Source organism: Seriola lalandi, unplaced genomic scaffold, assembly GCF_002814215.2.
Source record: "Seriola lalandi dorsalis isolate HSWRI2012SDOR001 ecotype SW California unplaced genomic scaffold, Sedor1 jcf7180002054693, whole genome shotgun sequence".
Classification (NCBI taxonomy): Eukaryota; Metazoa; Chordata; class Actinopteri; order Carangiformes; family Carangidae; genus Seriola; species Seriola lalandi.
The window spans coordinates 211,774-226,588 of NW_019525246.1; the positions used below are offsets into that span (position 1 = coordinate 211,774).

The 14,815-nt window shown below is 39.2% G+C and overlaps 1 protein-coding gene and 1 long non-coding RNA gene across 2 annotated transcripts in view; one reads left to right on the forward strand and one right to left on the reverse strand.

Annotated features, from left to right (window-relative positions):
- ptger2b (prostaglandin E receptor 2b (subtype EP2)) overlaps window positions 1–1,577 on the reverse strand; it is a 9,563-nt gene extending 7,986 nt beyond the window's left edge. The window contains exons 1-2 of the mRNA XM_023423761.2: window positions 744–1,577; window positions 5–202 (exon numbers count right to left, since the gene is read on the reverse strand). Coding sequence (XP_023279529.1) covers window positions 5–202; window positions 744–1,520 — 975 coding nt within the window. The 5' untranslated portion in view covers window positions 1,521–1,577. The remainder of the gene's footprint in view (window positions 1–4; window positions 203–743) is intronic.
- A 12,672-nt stretch (window positions 1,578–14,249) lies between these two features.
- LOC147818102 (uncharacterized) overlaps window positions 14,250–14,815 on the forward strand; it is a 1,178-nt gene continuing 612 nt past the window's right edge. Inside the window, exon 1 of the long non-coding RNA XR_015438316.1 lies at window positions 14,250–14,401. This is a non-coding gene — a long non-coding RNA (uncharacterized LOC147818102). The remainder of the gene's footprint in view (window positions 14,402–14,815) is intronic.

Here is a 14,815-nt window from a genome sequence, read left to right on the forward strand (position 1 = left end):
GAGCATTCAGGGTCTTCCCTCGCATTAATGTGGACTCTTGTGGTTTGTGCAACTTCCTCCAAAGGATTTTCAGCAGGGAGGGGCGGAGGATGATGAAGACCCAGGGGTTAAGGATGGAGTGGAATGACAGTAAACGTAGAGCTCTGAGGTCAGCGGCGTGACGCTCCTCGTGGCTGCCTGTTAAGTTTACGTACACTCGGAGCTGGGAGGGGGGTGATACAATGTTGTGCAAATACATAAACATAAGGTTTAAGAGTAAGGACAGGATTCTGTGGCACACAGCAATAAAGAAACCAACTGAACTACCTAACTAACTTGCTAACTAACTAACTGACTGACTGATTGAGTTTTATTATTCTGCTCAAATGTCCTATCATCAAGACAGTAACTAACATACTTTGCTCACACACACACACACACACACACACACACACACACACACACACACACATACATTTCACCCCTGTGTACGTTACAACTAACCCGGACTATGAGGTGAATTGTAACATTTCACTCCTTGTGTTTGAGAATAAACTAGACATGTTCTGTTTGTGATGTAGACATGTTACAACTATCCTCAGTCTCCCCTACTGTGGCTTCAGTCGCCCAGGATGTAGAAACAAGGTTGCTCCTTGTTCCACAGTTTCACTGGAGTCTGATTCAACAACAACACTGTAAACCACATGCTGGATTTGCCACTAAACTGATGTCAAATTTCAGCCATTTCGAGGCATAGATCTTACCACTAAGGGGAGGGTGCAGCAAATGAAGACCACAGTGATGGTGGCCAGCGGCAGCAGATGCTCCACTTCCTCCGTCATGGATCTTGACGCAGAATGCGCAGACACTCTCCTCCTGTACATCATCACCAAGAGGAGGAGAACAGCTATGTTGCACACCACCGTGGTAGAGGTAACGATGAGGATGAAAGATGCGTAAAATCCGATGTAAACTTGGCCCTTTACCTCCGCGTGGCTCATGTCCAGGAAGCACCAGGTTCCAGGGCAGTACTGCACGTATTCACCAAAACCCAGGAAGGGGGCGATGCAGAAAATGACGCAGGCCAGATAGATGAGCGCAATAGTGATGTAACCACAGCGTTTGCTCAGGTGCCTCTCGTAAAAGTAAGGGTGACCTATGGAGAGGTAGCGCTCGAGCGCCATTACGCACAGGATGGCCAACGTGGAGAGGCTCAGGAAGGTCATGTTGAAGCCAAAGTAGGAGCACACCTCCGCGTTGGCGCTCATCCCCACTAGGGTTTTCCCCTGAGCATAAGCTGACAGCACAACAGGACTGACGGAGACGGAGCCGAGCAGGTCCGTCATGAGCAGCGCAGTCACCAGGACATGGTACAGGGACGGGCTGGTCCTCCTGCGCCGGACCTCCAGCAGGACCAGGGCCATGATGTTGCCCACGACACCCGCCGAAAACATCACCGCTGAGGTGATGGGCTGTCCGGACTCCACGTCCACAATGTCATGGCATCTGTAGTGATCCGTGGAGTTATTTTCAGTAGACATGAAAAGTACAGGAGCCGGGACGAGGCCAGTGAAAATAGGTGGTGGTCTGCTGGCGCACACGCTGTAGCCACAGAGCTCAGGTTTGGCCCCTCCCCTCATCCTATCACACACAAGCACACACACACACACACGCACACACACTAATAGCCTACTGTATGTGGTGTGAATTCACTGCACTATAATTGATGCTATGTTCCAAGTTTGTTCATACTTTTCTTGTGTCTGTCTATTTTTCAATGCATAGTTCCATGTATATCATTTTGCTTTCCTCAGCTGTGTAAATTTATATATAACATTTTTCACACATTTTCTAAACTAGGTCTCATTTTTTTCAAAACTAAACACAAAGCACACAAAAATGCAAAGTGCCACATATCTGCTGCAAAATGAAACACTCCATTGAAAATCATAAACACATCTAAAAATCAAATATTTGTATCAAATGCCAAACACTTTCCACTTTCCACTTTTCCATTGCCAAACACTAGCGTGAATTTTTGGATAAACCATGTTCTAAATCTAAACCTCTTCTCGTCTTCCACAGGCTTGTGTTTACATTTCAATACAGTGTTGTAAGGTGACAGTACAGTAATCTGTTGTGAGGCGTTGAAATGTTGACAGTACAGTAAAAACCAATGCAATGTTGAAGCAGAATATAGTTATTTTTCCGAAATGTTACTGTTGTAACTGTAGTACATTATTGTGTCTGAATATATTTAACTCTATATTTTCTGCAGTTCTCTTTTTCTAAACTCAGTCACGTTTTTATCAAATTATAAAAACATTTGGTGTCTAAGTCTTGAAGCTCTGGTGAAAAGGTTTTATTCACTGGTGACATTGTTGACGTGACATGACTGACTTTACATGTTCCAACATGTGAACAAGGTTTTGATTGTTTCCAAGGCTTTTGCACAGGTGAGACAGAGTTGTGATGGTGGATGACCGTTTCTTAAACATGATATTTTGGTCATAACAGGAACTACAGCCCGAAAGAAGGAGCAACTTGTGTTAACACAGGATGGAGATATATAGTTATCACTTTTCTGTTTGCTGTAAGCTGCATGTTGGATCTTTTTCTTTTCCTCCTGTAGACCACATGTGCCTTCACCTTTTGTGACTCATCCGTTATCAGTAAAACAAACACCAGCGCCTCTTCCATGCAAAGTTATTGATTGCGGTCCAGAGACTTGGGACGTGGACCTGCAGTGGCTCAGAGCTCTCCCTGCTTTCTAAGCCTAAACCTAAACTCCACTCGATTTTGGATTCAGTTTATAACTCAACTGTAAAGACACGCTGACTGCTACTTAAGGAATGAATTCTTGGCCAAATACCTAGATGATCTATAAAAGAAGAATAAGAGATGGTGAACTTTCACACTGGAGGCATGTGAACAGTAAAATCTCACTTCCTGTTGCGCATTGAGGAGCTATTTACATCCAGACGCTCCTCAGTTCAACTAAGATTACCAAATGACAGGGGTGGACAGTAACAAAGTACATTTACTTGAGTACTGTACTTAAGCATATTTTTCCAGTATCTGTCCTTTTTTGATTATTTGTTTGTGTAAACGTATGACTTTTACTCCACTACACTTGAAGACAAATATTGTACTTTTGACTCCATTACATTTCTATGAACAACTCTTACTTTGAAGCTGAGCTTTAAGTCGGAGTAATGAATTGTCTTTTTTTTTTGAAAATGCGATAGACCATACACTGTGTTCATCAAAGGAGAAAAAACAGTCACAGTCAACTCCTCCTGTTTCTAAGGTGAAAGTATAGGGCTAGCTCCTTTTAGGTATTAGCAGTAAACAGGATGTTTTATTGGTCAGGACACAGGAATGAAGGTGAGGAAAAGAAAGTCCATTAGGCACTGGCAACATAACATAGAATAACTACTGTAAAACATTATAAAAGAAATGTAAATATTTATATGTGTATCAAATACACTAATAATATTCATTCTGATACAAACTGTATGAATATGCAAGGTAAGGCCCTCCTTTAACATAACAGCGACTTAGGGTTACACAAAGTAAGAGTATAATAAAAATAGTGACCCAGAGTTACAATATGCAAATGAGAATATGATAATATTCAGAGAAATAAACAAACTTTTTACATTTAACCAGGTTGCATAGTCCAAGGGCGACATTCGCTGGTCAAACAGGGCATTACACAATGGCGTGCACACACACACACACACACACACACACACACACGGGGTGAAGCACCTACCTGGCCTGGGTGGAATACTCCCACAAAGTCTTGACCAGCTCAGCTTCAGGTATGTCCCTGTTTAAAGCCTCATAGGTTCTCAACCACTTCTGTTTCCTTCCCAGGAGTCCAAATTATCGTTTCCTTCAGTCCAGCACCATCTCCACTGTTGAAAACTGGATTTTCAGATAATGAGCTTAAGTTCCTGTTTAATGAAATCCCCAAAATTGTATCCTTTTATCTACTCCCTAAGGTGCACAAAAATCTGGAAACTCCCCAAGGAAGACCAGTTATCTCAGGCAATGGCAGTCTCACAGAACTTGTTTCTAAATACATTGACTACTATCTTAAACCCAAATTTACCATCCCTTCCAGCATATATTCAAGATACTAAGCTGTCCTGAAAAAGATTGAACAATTAGGCAACATAGGACAAAATACTATACTGGCTACTATGGATGTTGAATCACTATATACAATTATAAAACACGAAGAAGACTTAACAGCATTAGAATGCTTCCTGAATGAATCAGAATATCCTCCTGCGCACTTTATTTTGTCTTTGACAGAATGGACCCTAAATAACAAAATTTTTGTCTTTCAGGATCACTTATTCAGACAAGCTAAAGGTTGTACAATGTGGGCATGCTACAGTCCATCTTATGTGGATCTTTATATGGGTAAATGGGAAAGGGACTATTTGATTCCTCCAAACATCGATAATATACTGGGGTAGGTATTTGACAATGTTATTTTACTGTGGGTGGGGTCAGAGCAGGATTTATTGACTTTTCATCAGTATCTTAATAATACAAACAAAAATGTCAAACTTTCTTTAGAATATGACAAAAGCTTGATTCACTTCCTGGATTTGGAAATATATAAACTCAAAGACGGATTTTTGCATTCCATCATCTACAGGAAACCTACATCCCGCAATACAATACTCCATGCATAAAGTTTGAAACACCTTAAAGAGAATATACCTTACCGTCAATTCCAAAGTCATACAAGAGTATGTGATGAAGAAAGTGATTTTGATCAAAAAGAAGAAAGAAATGGAGAATTGTTTCATTCAAAGAGGCCATGAGAGGACATATGTTCAAAGGCTAAAAGTAAAGCTAAAGACAAACAATGACAGACCCTTCTATGGAAGGGGACACCCAGACAGGCATCTGAGAGAGTGTTTTTCTCTACAAAATTTAGTACAGAGGCTTACCACATCAAAAATATTATCAGAAAGAATTGGAACATACTACAGTGCAATGCCTCAATACAACACATCTTCTCAGAGCCTCCTCTTTTTTGCTTTAAATGCCCACCTACTCTAAATGATAAGATAAGCTTGTACATAGTTATTTACCTGCAGACCCCAAAACTACCTGGCTCCCCTCAAAACCTCCTGGTAATGTGCTAAAATGCAATAGCTTTCAGGATATCCATGGGGATAAAAGTTATGAAATAAGACACTATTAACTGTAAGACCACATTTGTCATTTGCAAATTGGAATGTCCTAATGTGTTTTATATCGGAATAACTAAATGCAGACTACAACATGGACTGTCAGAGCAAAAATATGCCATGTGGACACAAAATGATGACTATCCTATGGCTAGACATTTCAAAGACAAACACAACAGCAACCCATCTATCTTCAAAGCTATGGGCAATGTTTTGTAAGTGAAGATGTAGATATATTTTTTGCATATATGTCCTCATCTTTCTTTAACTGTATATATCCTTTATCTAGAGAGGCTACCCCCTGTTGACCTAATCACTTTACTTCTTGAGAGGCTGCCCCCTGCTGACCCCAAGAATTTATTAGAAAGGGATGGATGAAGTGAACACTGATTTATACTGATTGACCCTGATTGCTGAGTGTTTACACCTGTTAATTTGCTCACCCTGTGTATAAGTTGTTTCATCACATATTTCTCAGTAACAAACTAACACCAAAACACGTCGAAGTGAATGTTTTTAATCATGTTCTACACATAGAACTTGCCAGCTCATTAAAGGCATTTTAAACCTTATTCTAAAGATGTGTGCCTTGGTTTTGGACATCTAATGTGAAGGTCATTATCTTGATGCTGCCATGTCATTCTGTATCATAAAGGACCTGTATGTACACATTACAGGCACATGACATTACACTGACATTTCCAGCAGTTGCCACATCTATTTAACTATTATTATTATTATTATTATTACTAATAGATAGATAGATAGATAGATAGATAGATAGATAGATAGATAGATAGATAGATAGATAGATAGATAGATAGATAGATATTTAATTTATCCCCAAGGGGAAATTCATGTGTCCAGTAGCTCATTGATAATAATAATAATAAAAACAGTTAATAATTAATAAAAAATAATAACTAAATTAATCCACTTCCTTTGGTTGAGTTGTATAATAATTATAATAATAGTTTATTTGTATAGCACTTTTCAATACAAATAACAAGTGCTTCATATGAATCAAATAAAAACATTAAAAAAAAATCAAAGTGAAATGCAAATGAAATGAAAAGACACAATAAAAGCACATTTATAAAAGTGTGTTTTAAGAAGTGAGGTAAAATGGGGAACTGACTCTGCAAATCTGATCTCCTCTGGTAGCTTATTCCAAAGTGTAGGGGGCCTGATGGCAAAGTCCCTGTCTCCTTTGGTTTTTAATCTGGACCTTGGAATGTTCAGCAGCGAACTACCAGAGGATCTCAGACTGCGTCCTGGTCCATAAAGGGTTAAACGTTCAGAAGTATAAGGAGGGGCCAGCCCAAGTCTGGCCTTAAAAGTAATCAAAAGAATTTTAAAACCTATCCTAAATAAACGGGCAGCCAGTGAAGAGATGCGAGGACCGGACGATGACCTCAGATTTTGACTGATTCAATTGCAGGAAGTTGTCTGACATCCAGTATTTTATTTCGGCAAGACAGTTGTGGAGGGTTGCTATATTGGACTTATTACCAGGTCTGACTGGTAGGTAAAGTTGTGTATCATCGGCGTATCAGTAAAAATTAACATTGAATTTATGGATGATGTCGAAGAGCGGGAGCATATAAATGGAAAATAAAATACAACCCAGAATTGAGCCTTGTGGGACACCGTAGGGTGAGTTAGTGGAGGATGAGACTGAGCCAGCCATCAACACAGAAAAACATCTATTAGATAGATAGGACCTGAATCAGTTTAAAGCCACACCACTGATTCCTAACCACTTCTCCAGTCTGTTGATCAGTATATCATGATCTACTGTGTCAAAACTGAGGTCCAACAGAACTAAAAATGGAACAATCACCTGCATCTTCAGCCAATAAAAGGCAATTGAAAACTTTAACAAGAGCCGTCTCAGTACTGTGGAATGATCGGAAGCCTGACTGGAATATTTCAAACAGATAATTTGTTAAATGTTCTAATAACTGTTAGAACACAACTTTTTCAAGAATTCTAGACAAAAATGGAAGTTTAGAGACAGGTCTTTAATTCTCCAGAGTGGTAGGATCCAAGTTGGGTTTCTTAAGAAGAGGTTCAATAAGAGCAGTTTTAAAATAGGCAGGGACAGAAACAGAAGTCAGGGAGCTGTTCACAATTGCTAAAGTAGAAGGACCAATAGCAGGCATAGTATCCTTCAGTAGTCTCGTAGGGACCACATCCAAAAGGCAACATGACAACTTAATTTGTTCAACCATCTCAGTGAGTGTAAACAAACACACTGGTGTGAATGAGCTGAGGGAGGAAGTATGAAATGATCCGTGAGTTAAAGGCTCTGGGACAGGTAGATCGTGAGGGTGTGAGCTATCAGTCTGGGATCTGATTTTTTCAATTTTTCCAGTAAAAAATATCTTAAGCTGTTCGCAGCAGTCAGGTGAAGAATGCATGTTATTGTTAGAGGGGGCATTCACAATCAGGTCGAGTGTTTTAAACAATACTTTTGAGTTCTGGGCATTCTGGGATATCCGGGTGGAGAAGTAAGTTGCTGGAGCATTAATAACTGCAGCATTGTATCTCTATATTAGGTCTTTCATAAGTTCATAATGAACATGAAGTTTGTATGCCTTCCATTTTCATTCTACTTTGCATACCTCTCTCTTTAGAGAGCAGGTGTGGTCATTAATCCACGGGGTGACTTTGGTTGTTGATTTGATTGGGGCAACTGAGTTCAATGTTGCCAGGCAGAGGCAGTTAAAGGAGTTCACCATAATGTCAGGATGAGAGAGGAGAGGCAGATCGGGTGTGGAGACCAATGTAGTTGTAGGAGGCAGAGGAGAATATAAATTGAACACAATGCTAAGATGATCAGATACACAGAAATTAATAAATTCTAAACAATCGATCTTCAGGGCATATGATAGGACAAGATCAAGAGTGTGGTCCTTATCATAAGTAGGTCCTGAGTGTAAAACAAAATCAAAAGACTCTAAGAGATTAAGAAATTCCCCAGCAAGTTCATCACCAGGACAGCATATATGAATATTAACATCACCAATAATACAGACTCGGTCATAATTAGGTAAAAGCAGGTCAGAAAATTCAGAGATAAAAGTGCCATTAGGTTTTGGAGGGCGATAGACTTAGAGGAATAAAATAGGCTGATGTTTGTTTACATAAAATATTAGGCTTTCAAAGGAGGAGAATTCCCCATAGGATAACTTACAGAAAAAATCCTAAAAATGACAGCGACCCCCCTGACAACCAAGGTTTCTGAGCATATTGAAGGCTGTTGGGGTTGCTTCATTTAAGACACTGTACTCCTCTGGTTTTGACCATGTATCAGTCATACAGAAAATAAATAATAAAATCATTGCATAATAAGAATTTGTTCTTCAAAGATCTCACATTTAAAAGGGTGATTTTTTACAGGTGTGCTTGGGGGAGCAGGAAGTTAGTTATTTACATTGACTTTCCTGCCAGTGTGGTATGGGATATATTTTTTTGGTCTGCAGTAGTTCATTTTAATAGGAGGGACGAGTCCAGTATATGTTGTGACAGAGGTAGCAGGTGTATGGAGACTAGCATACAGGAAGGGGGAGCTAGAGGGAGGAATAACATCAAATGGCTGTGTAGGCAGGAACTGATGTCTGGTGAAGAAGATTGGGGGACCTGAGTAGGGACAGGTGTGTTTGTGATTGGGAACATTCATGCACGTTGAGACGTCTGGACCGCATGCTGAATATTGGTCGACAGCTTACAGCTGCCCCGCTTGTTGGGGTGAATCCCTTCTCTACTGAAGAGAAAAACACGATCCTGAAAGTTCAAATTGTCTATAAAATTCATGTTGTGAGACCTGCATGCTGACCGGAGCCAGGTGTGCAGGCTGACATTTTGTGGCGCTTCATCATGGCGCTTCATCATGGCTCGTTACTCTGTAGAAAAGGCTTAAATCTCCATCTCCTAGCCTTTAGCTTAGCCCCGGCTTCTTCGGCTAAGCTGTATGGAACGGCTTCTTAAGCTAAGCCGGTATGGGAAGTTTAACTCCGTATCTGGTTCACTTTAATGGCAGGAGTTCTTCCTTCTTCCTTCATGTACATTATTTTCTCTATCATTGGACAAAACAACAAAGTAGAATAAAAAATGTCAATCAACATCTATCTATCTGGTGCCATGGCTACTCCTCCTCTCGGCTTATTGGAGGGTCAGACTGTGGAAATTACAAATACATTGAGTTGTAATAATGTATATAGCAAGCACTGTATGAATGTATGCGTGAATGTGACTCGAAGTGTAAAGCACTTTGAGTGGTTGTTAAGACTAGAAAAGTACAATATAAATGCAGTCCATTACCTGCCAGCCAGCTCCCCCCTCTCCAACCTCTTCAACCAAGCCCCGAAAACTCAGCTCAAACAACTAGTTCACAATGAAGAACTCACATTTTTTCATTCAATCTGTTGTGTTCTGCTTTGTGGGTCAGGAAAAAAAGACATTCAAAACTTTATGTAATCTTTGCAGGGAAAAGTCCATTTTCAAAAAGTGATGAGTCTCTCACACAAACTAAAGTACGGTGACCTTGAGAGCTCAACTCAAACAGACAAAACACAAACAACTTCAGAAAACAACACATGAGATCTGTAAATAGTCACAACAACACAACCAAATACACCAACCTGCTGCACATCATCTTCACACCATTCTCTCTCTCTCTCTCTCTCTCTCTCTCTCTCTCTCTCTCTCTCTCTCTGTCTCTCACTGTCTCTCACTGTCTCCAGGTTAATCCCCTGGAAACACTTCTGTTGTGTTGTGACTATTTGCATCTCATGTGTTGTTTTCTGAATTTCTTTGAGTTTTGTCTGTTTACATGTTTTTTCATACTGTAAGATGCAGAGCATTGAGCTCTCAGGTCCACTATACTGAAGGGCTAATAGCGTATGCTGTAAGATTGTTGAGGTAATTCTGTTGACCACATAAAATTCAGCAGACAGTGCAACATGAACACTCACATTATTTATTAATGCAGTATTTGTAAAAATCAGTGTTCTACTGCAGATTTTCAGACATGAGCTGCTGTGGAGGAGGAAAAGGGCGAAGACAAGTCCCTGTCTCCTCAGAGTTTAACTAAGCAACAAAATGCTTCCGTAATAAAATTCACACAGCTGTTCTTCCACTGCTGCTCACCATGCTGCTCAACCAGGCCCCAGTGATGAGGTCAACATCACAAATGCACCAAAAAAGATTTATTTACATTTCAGGCTGCTGTTTCCCTGTGCCTTTGGTGTTATGATAAGAGAGTAAAATGAGGGAATGTGGATCCGTTTCCACGCTCAGGAATAGGATACGATGAGAACAAGACTTAAGATGTGTTTACATGTCACTTTGACTTAGAGCTGTTGGCCAGCTTCAGTTTATACACCCCTGGGAGAGGAGCTGCTGTTGTAAACAGAAAGGCCATTATCCCATACTCAGAGTGGAGTCCAAGTATAGCTACTATTTTAGGGCCTGAGCTATGAAACAGGACTAGACAGCGAGTCCACCCTCCAGATTGACTGACTGGTCAAACCATTATTATTGGATGGGTCCTGGACTTGTTCATCTCTAAAGAGTAAGAGGGAATGGACTCTGCTCTCTCTCCTCTTGTTATCTCTGTACTGTGCTCACTAATGACTGTCACAGTGAGTTGTAGGTTTGGTATGGAGGAAGGAATCATGAGTCCTTTAAGTACCTGGGCACTACAATAAACAGACGACCTTCAACAACAGTGACGTGATCTTTATTTGAGCTGAGTTTCATGTGGGCTGAGTCAGTTTTATCTGTTGGTGTGTGTCAGCTGTGATAGATGTTTGAAGCACTGACTGTCTGTCTGTCATTTTGAGCTGCTCCTTGTAATGCCACCTCCCCAGGACAGATGTTGTTTGGGCACTGGAAACTTCAAATGGGATGTTCCCCAGGAAGTGGCTCAGCAGGCTGGAGTACTTGCTCAAAATGTGATTTTATTAACAAAAATATTACCAAACAGAAGAAAACATTAATCAGATTAACCAAATCCCCCCCCCCCAAAAAAAAACTTAAATCTTAACGTCAGAAAAAATCAAATCTGCAGCCTCACAGCAAACTACCACCTGCTCCATCTGTCTCACATACCCATGCCCCCGTCTCTGGTTCGGGATCAGGGCTGGCAAGTGCACTCCCTGTCACCAAGCAGGCAGCCATCAAACTCTTCTGTAATTATACAGAGACATTTAGAGGTTGTTACCGAGGGAGACAAGGACATCATGTTGGTATTAACATTTACCTTCCCTGTACAAACCTGTTGATCAGGAGTCCTGCACTGACACTAAGACATTGGACTTCAACACTGGCAATCATGTGTGTGTCTGATGTAATGATGCTTTGTGATTTTTCCAAATGAAATCAAAATATAGTTTGTTCATTTCTTTAATAACCTTGGGAGCTAAGGAGTATGCTGGATGTATCAGTTAAATGTTCATTATCAGCGTTCTTCTAAACAGTGTCTCTTTTTTTGTATTTTCTGTCACTTATCAACTTTATTTTGAATATTGTTTTTTCCCTGGTGTCTGAACATGTTATTGACAGGTCTATGATATAATGAAGAAGAGGAGAAGCTGTGGATGAGTTCACATTCATCATATTTCAAACACAAACCAGAGGCTTGAGAGAAAGTATCCCTGCTGTTTGTGAGGCTAAAGGAATTGGTGTTTCTCACTCATAGTTAATTGCTGACCATTTATATTTAATCTTTTAATGCTCCTGCTCTTTAGAAGGGCAGTGATTCGATGACAGCAGTGAATCAAAGAGGAAAAACACTAAGTCCTTGTCACAGTGAATCTGAGACGTGTTAGTAGTGTCAGTGTGTAACGTCATGATCAAATCCAACGTGCTTTAGTGTGTCAAAAATAAAAGTCAAATGATTTATAGAAGTCTGAGGAAACCATCACCCTGGATGAAATGACTGTAATCAATGAGCTCCAAAACTGAGTGGGTTTTATTGTGGATAGATCTTCCTTTGAAGATGTAATGTACGCAGCTAAGAATAACATGAAGACTGGGGGCTGGATCCTTAAAGTGTTAACAAGAAGAATTCAAGCTATTTTTTTGCACTAGACAAAAGGAATCAAAAGAAATAATTTCACATATTTAAAAATTGATAACGCCATAATCTCTAACCCTTCTGATATAGAGAATCACACCCTCAACTTTTAATTCTGATTTATATAAATCAAACTACAACCAGTCGGAATGTGAAAAATGTATCTATGTTGTAAAATAATTTATCCCACAAATATCAGATGAATTTAAATTGGATTGTGACAAACTTATTTCCAAGTCAGAAATTCTTGAAGCTGCTAGTAAAATGAAAAAAGGAAAAATCCCCCAAAATGGATGGTGTGCCTATTGAATTTTATTTACACTTTTGGAATGTGATCGAATCTCCTCACAATATGATAAAAGAATGCATTGATAAAAAAGAAATGACAACAACTATGAAGCAAAGCATAATAACATTGCTTCCCAAGCCTGATAAAAGACCATCTTCTGATAGATAATTGGAGACCAATAACATTGCTCAACATAGACTATAAAATTATTTCATTAATCTTTGCTAATTGTTTAAAGAAAGGTTTAAATCAAATCAATGTCACTCAAACCGGCTTCATGACCAATCATCACATCAGTTGCAACATTAGACTTATCCTTGATTTGTTAGATTACACTGCATATGTAGAATCAGATGCTTTATTTCTATTTTTGGATTTCTATAAAGCGCTCGATACAGTTGAACATCAGTTCTTATTCAGGTCACTACAAACCTTTGGTTTTGGAGAAACATTCGTTTTCAATGTTAGGATGCTTTAGGAAGATATCAGCAGCTGTGTCATGCTATATCCAAACATTACGATGCCCCAATTCTCCATTTCTCTTTATTATTATTATTGTTTTCTTTACACATTGCCATCATTTTCAAGGAGATTTTTCAAAAGAGAAATGATGTAACTCAGCTAGCGGATGACACAGATCTTTTTTAAAAGACCAACTGCAAATTGATAAGGCAATTAAAGAAATAAATTCCTTTTCTTGCATCAGATGAACCTAAACATATAAAAATTTGAAATTTTAATTATTTATAACACTAGGAAAACGGTAATGTGTAATATACAAGTTCTTTTGAGTAAGGCTTACATAAGGCAATGTTTTATGTGGAGAAAAAAGGCACAAGAAGAAACTACATTCTTTGTTAATGGAATAAACATTTTAAGTCCTAAATGTACTAATAAGCATATTGGAAATTACCTCTATAGCAAAAGGAACATTTTTCCACAAGGAAAATTTGTATGGAACATCCATTTCTCCAATATTCAGTGGGAGTATGGCTTCTTACCTTACAAATTTGTTATTCCAAATAAACTAAAAGAAGTTGAATACAAAACTATGCATATGATTAACCCACTAACAAATATGTTTCAATATGTGTTGATATTGATAAAAAATGTGAGTTTTGTAAAGAATTATACATCTATTCTTTGCATGTCAGTACATGTCAGGATTCTGGAGGAAAATGGAAGATTATTTTGACACTCAAACCAACTATTCAATTACATTAGATGCCAAGGTTATAATATTATATTATGTTAATAAAATAAAAAAGGTGCAGTGGGTTGTTAACTTAATGATCCTGCTAGGGAAGTTTCACACTCATGGGGCCAAGTTTTCAAGGTCTCGACCATCGTTTGAGCCCTTCAGGATGGAATTTAAGAAATACTTTGAGTGTATCCAAATTACAAATGATAAGAAACGTGCTGATACAGTAAGTGTTTAAAGGGGACATATTATGCTCCTTTTCAACAAGTTTGAATAAGTCTCAGAGGTCCCCAAAACATGTCTTTGAAGCTTCTTGCTAAAAAATCCGCTCCGATCCTTTATTTCAGCATGCATGTAAACCCCTCTTTTTGAGCCCTGTTCAGAACAGGCTGTTTCTGTGTCTGTAGCTTTAAATGCAAATGAGCTGTGTCTGACCACGCCCCTCTTCGGAAGGCGATGCCGTTCGGGCTTCTGGCACCGTGCTCTAATGTTTACAGTGACCGTGACCGGTGACCTGGCGTCGGTAGCGATTTGGTTCAACCACACGACTTTTATCCAGAATCTGACCCAGAGGGAGAGGCTGCTGAAGAAGTTCAAACTCTACAACTGCAGCAGGACGTTTCTGAATGGTTGGTAACCAATGTTGTGTATTTTGACATTTCATTTTCAGTTTGTTGATGAGTGCTGGCACACAGTTACTAACATGTAGCTAGGTCGCTAATGCTAACTGTCACTGTCTCGTCATTACTGGGAGCTCTTTTGGTAAATAAGCACTATTGTGAATGTAGTTATCTGTCATGCCTCCTTAGATATACTTTTACAGTCTGAAAATGTTTGTTGTATGTGGACTGCTACAGATGTTCAATGTCAGTACTAGTCAGATATTTTAATAGATGCTGACAAAGTAAATCATGTTTCTCCATGTTTTGAGCAGAGATGCTCATCATGACATCTTCCTTTATGTAGTAAATGTATTTTGTGTATTACAATGAAAGCTGTAAATCAGCATAAACATGTCTGACAGCAACAGTAATCTTTAGTCA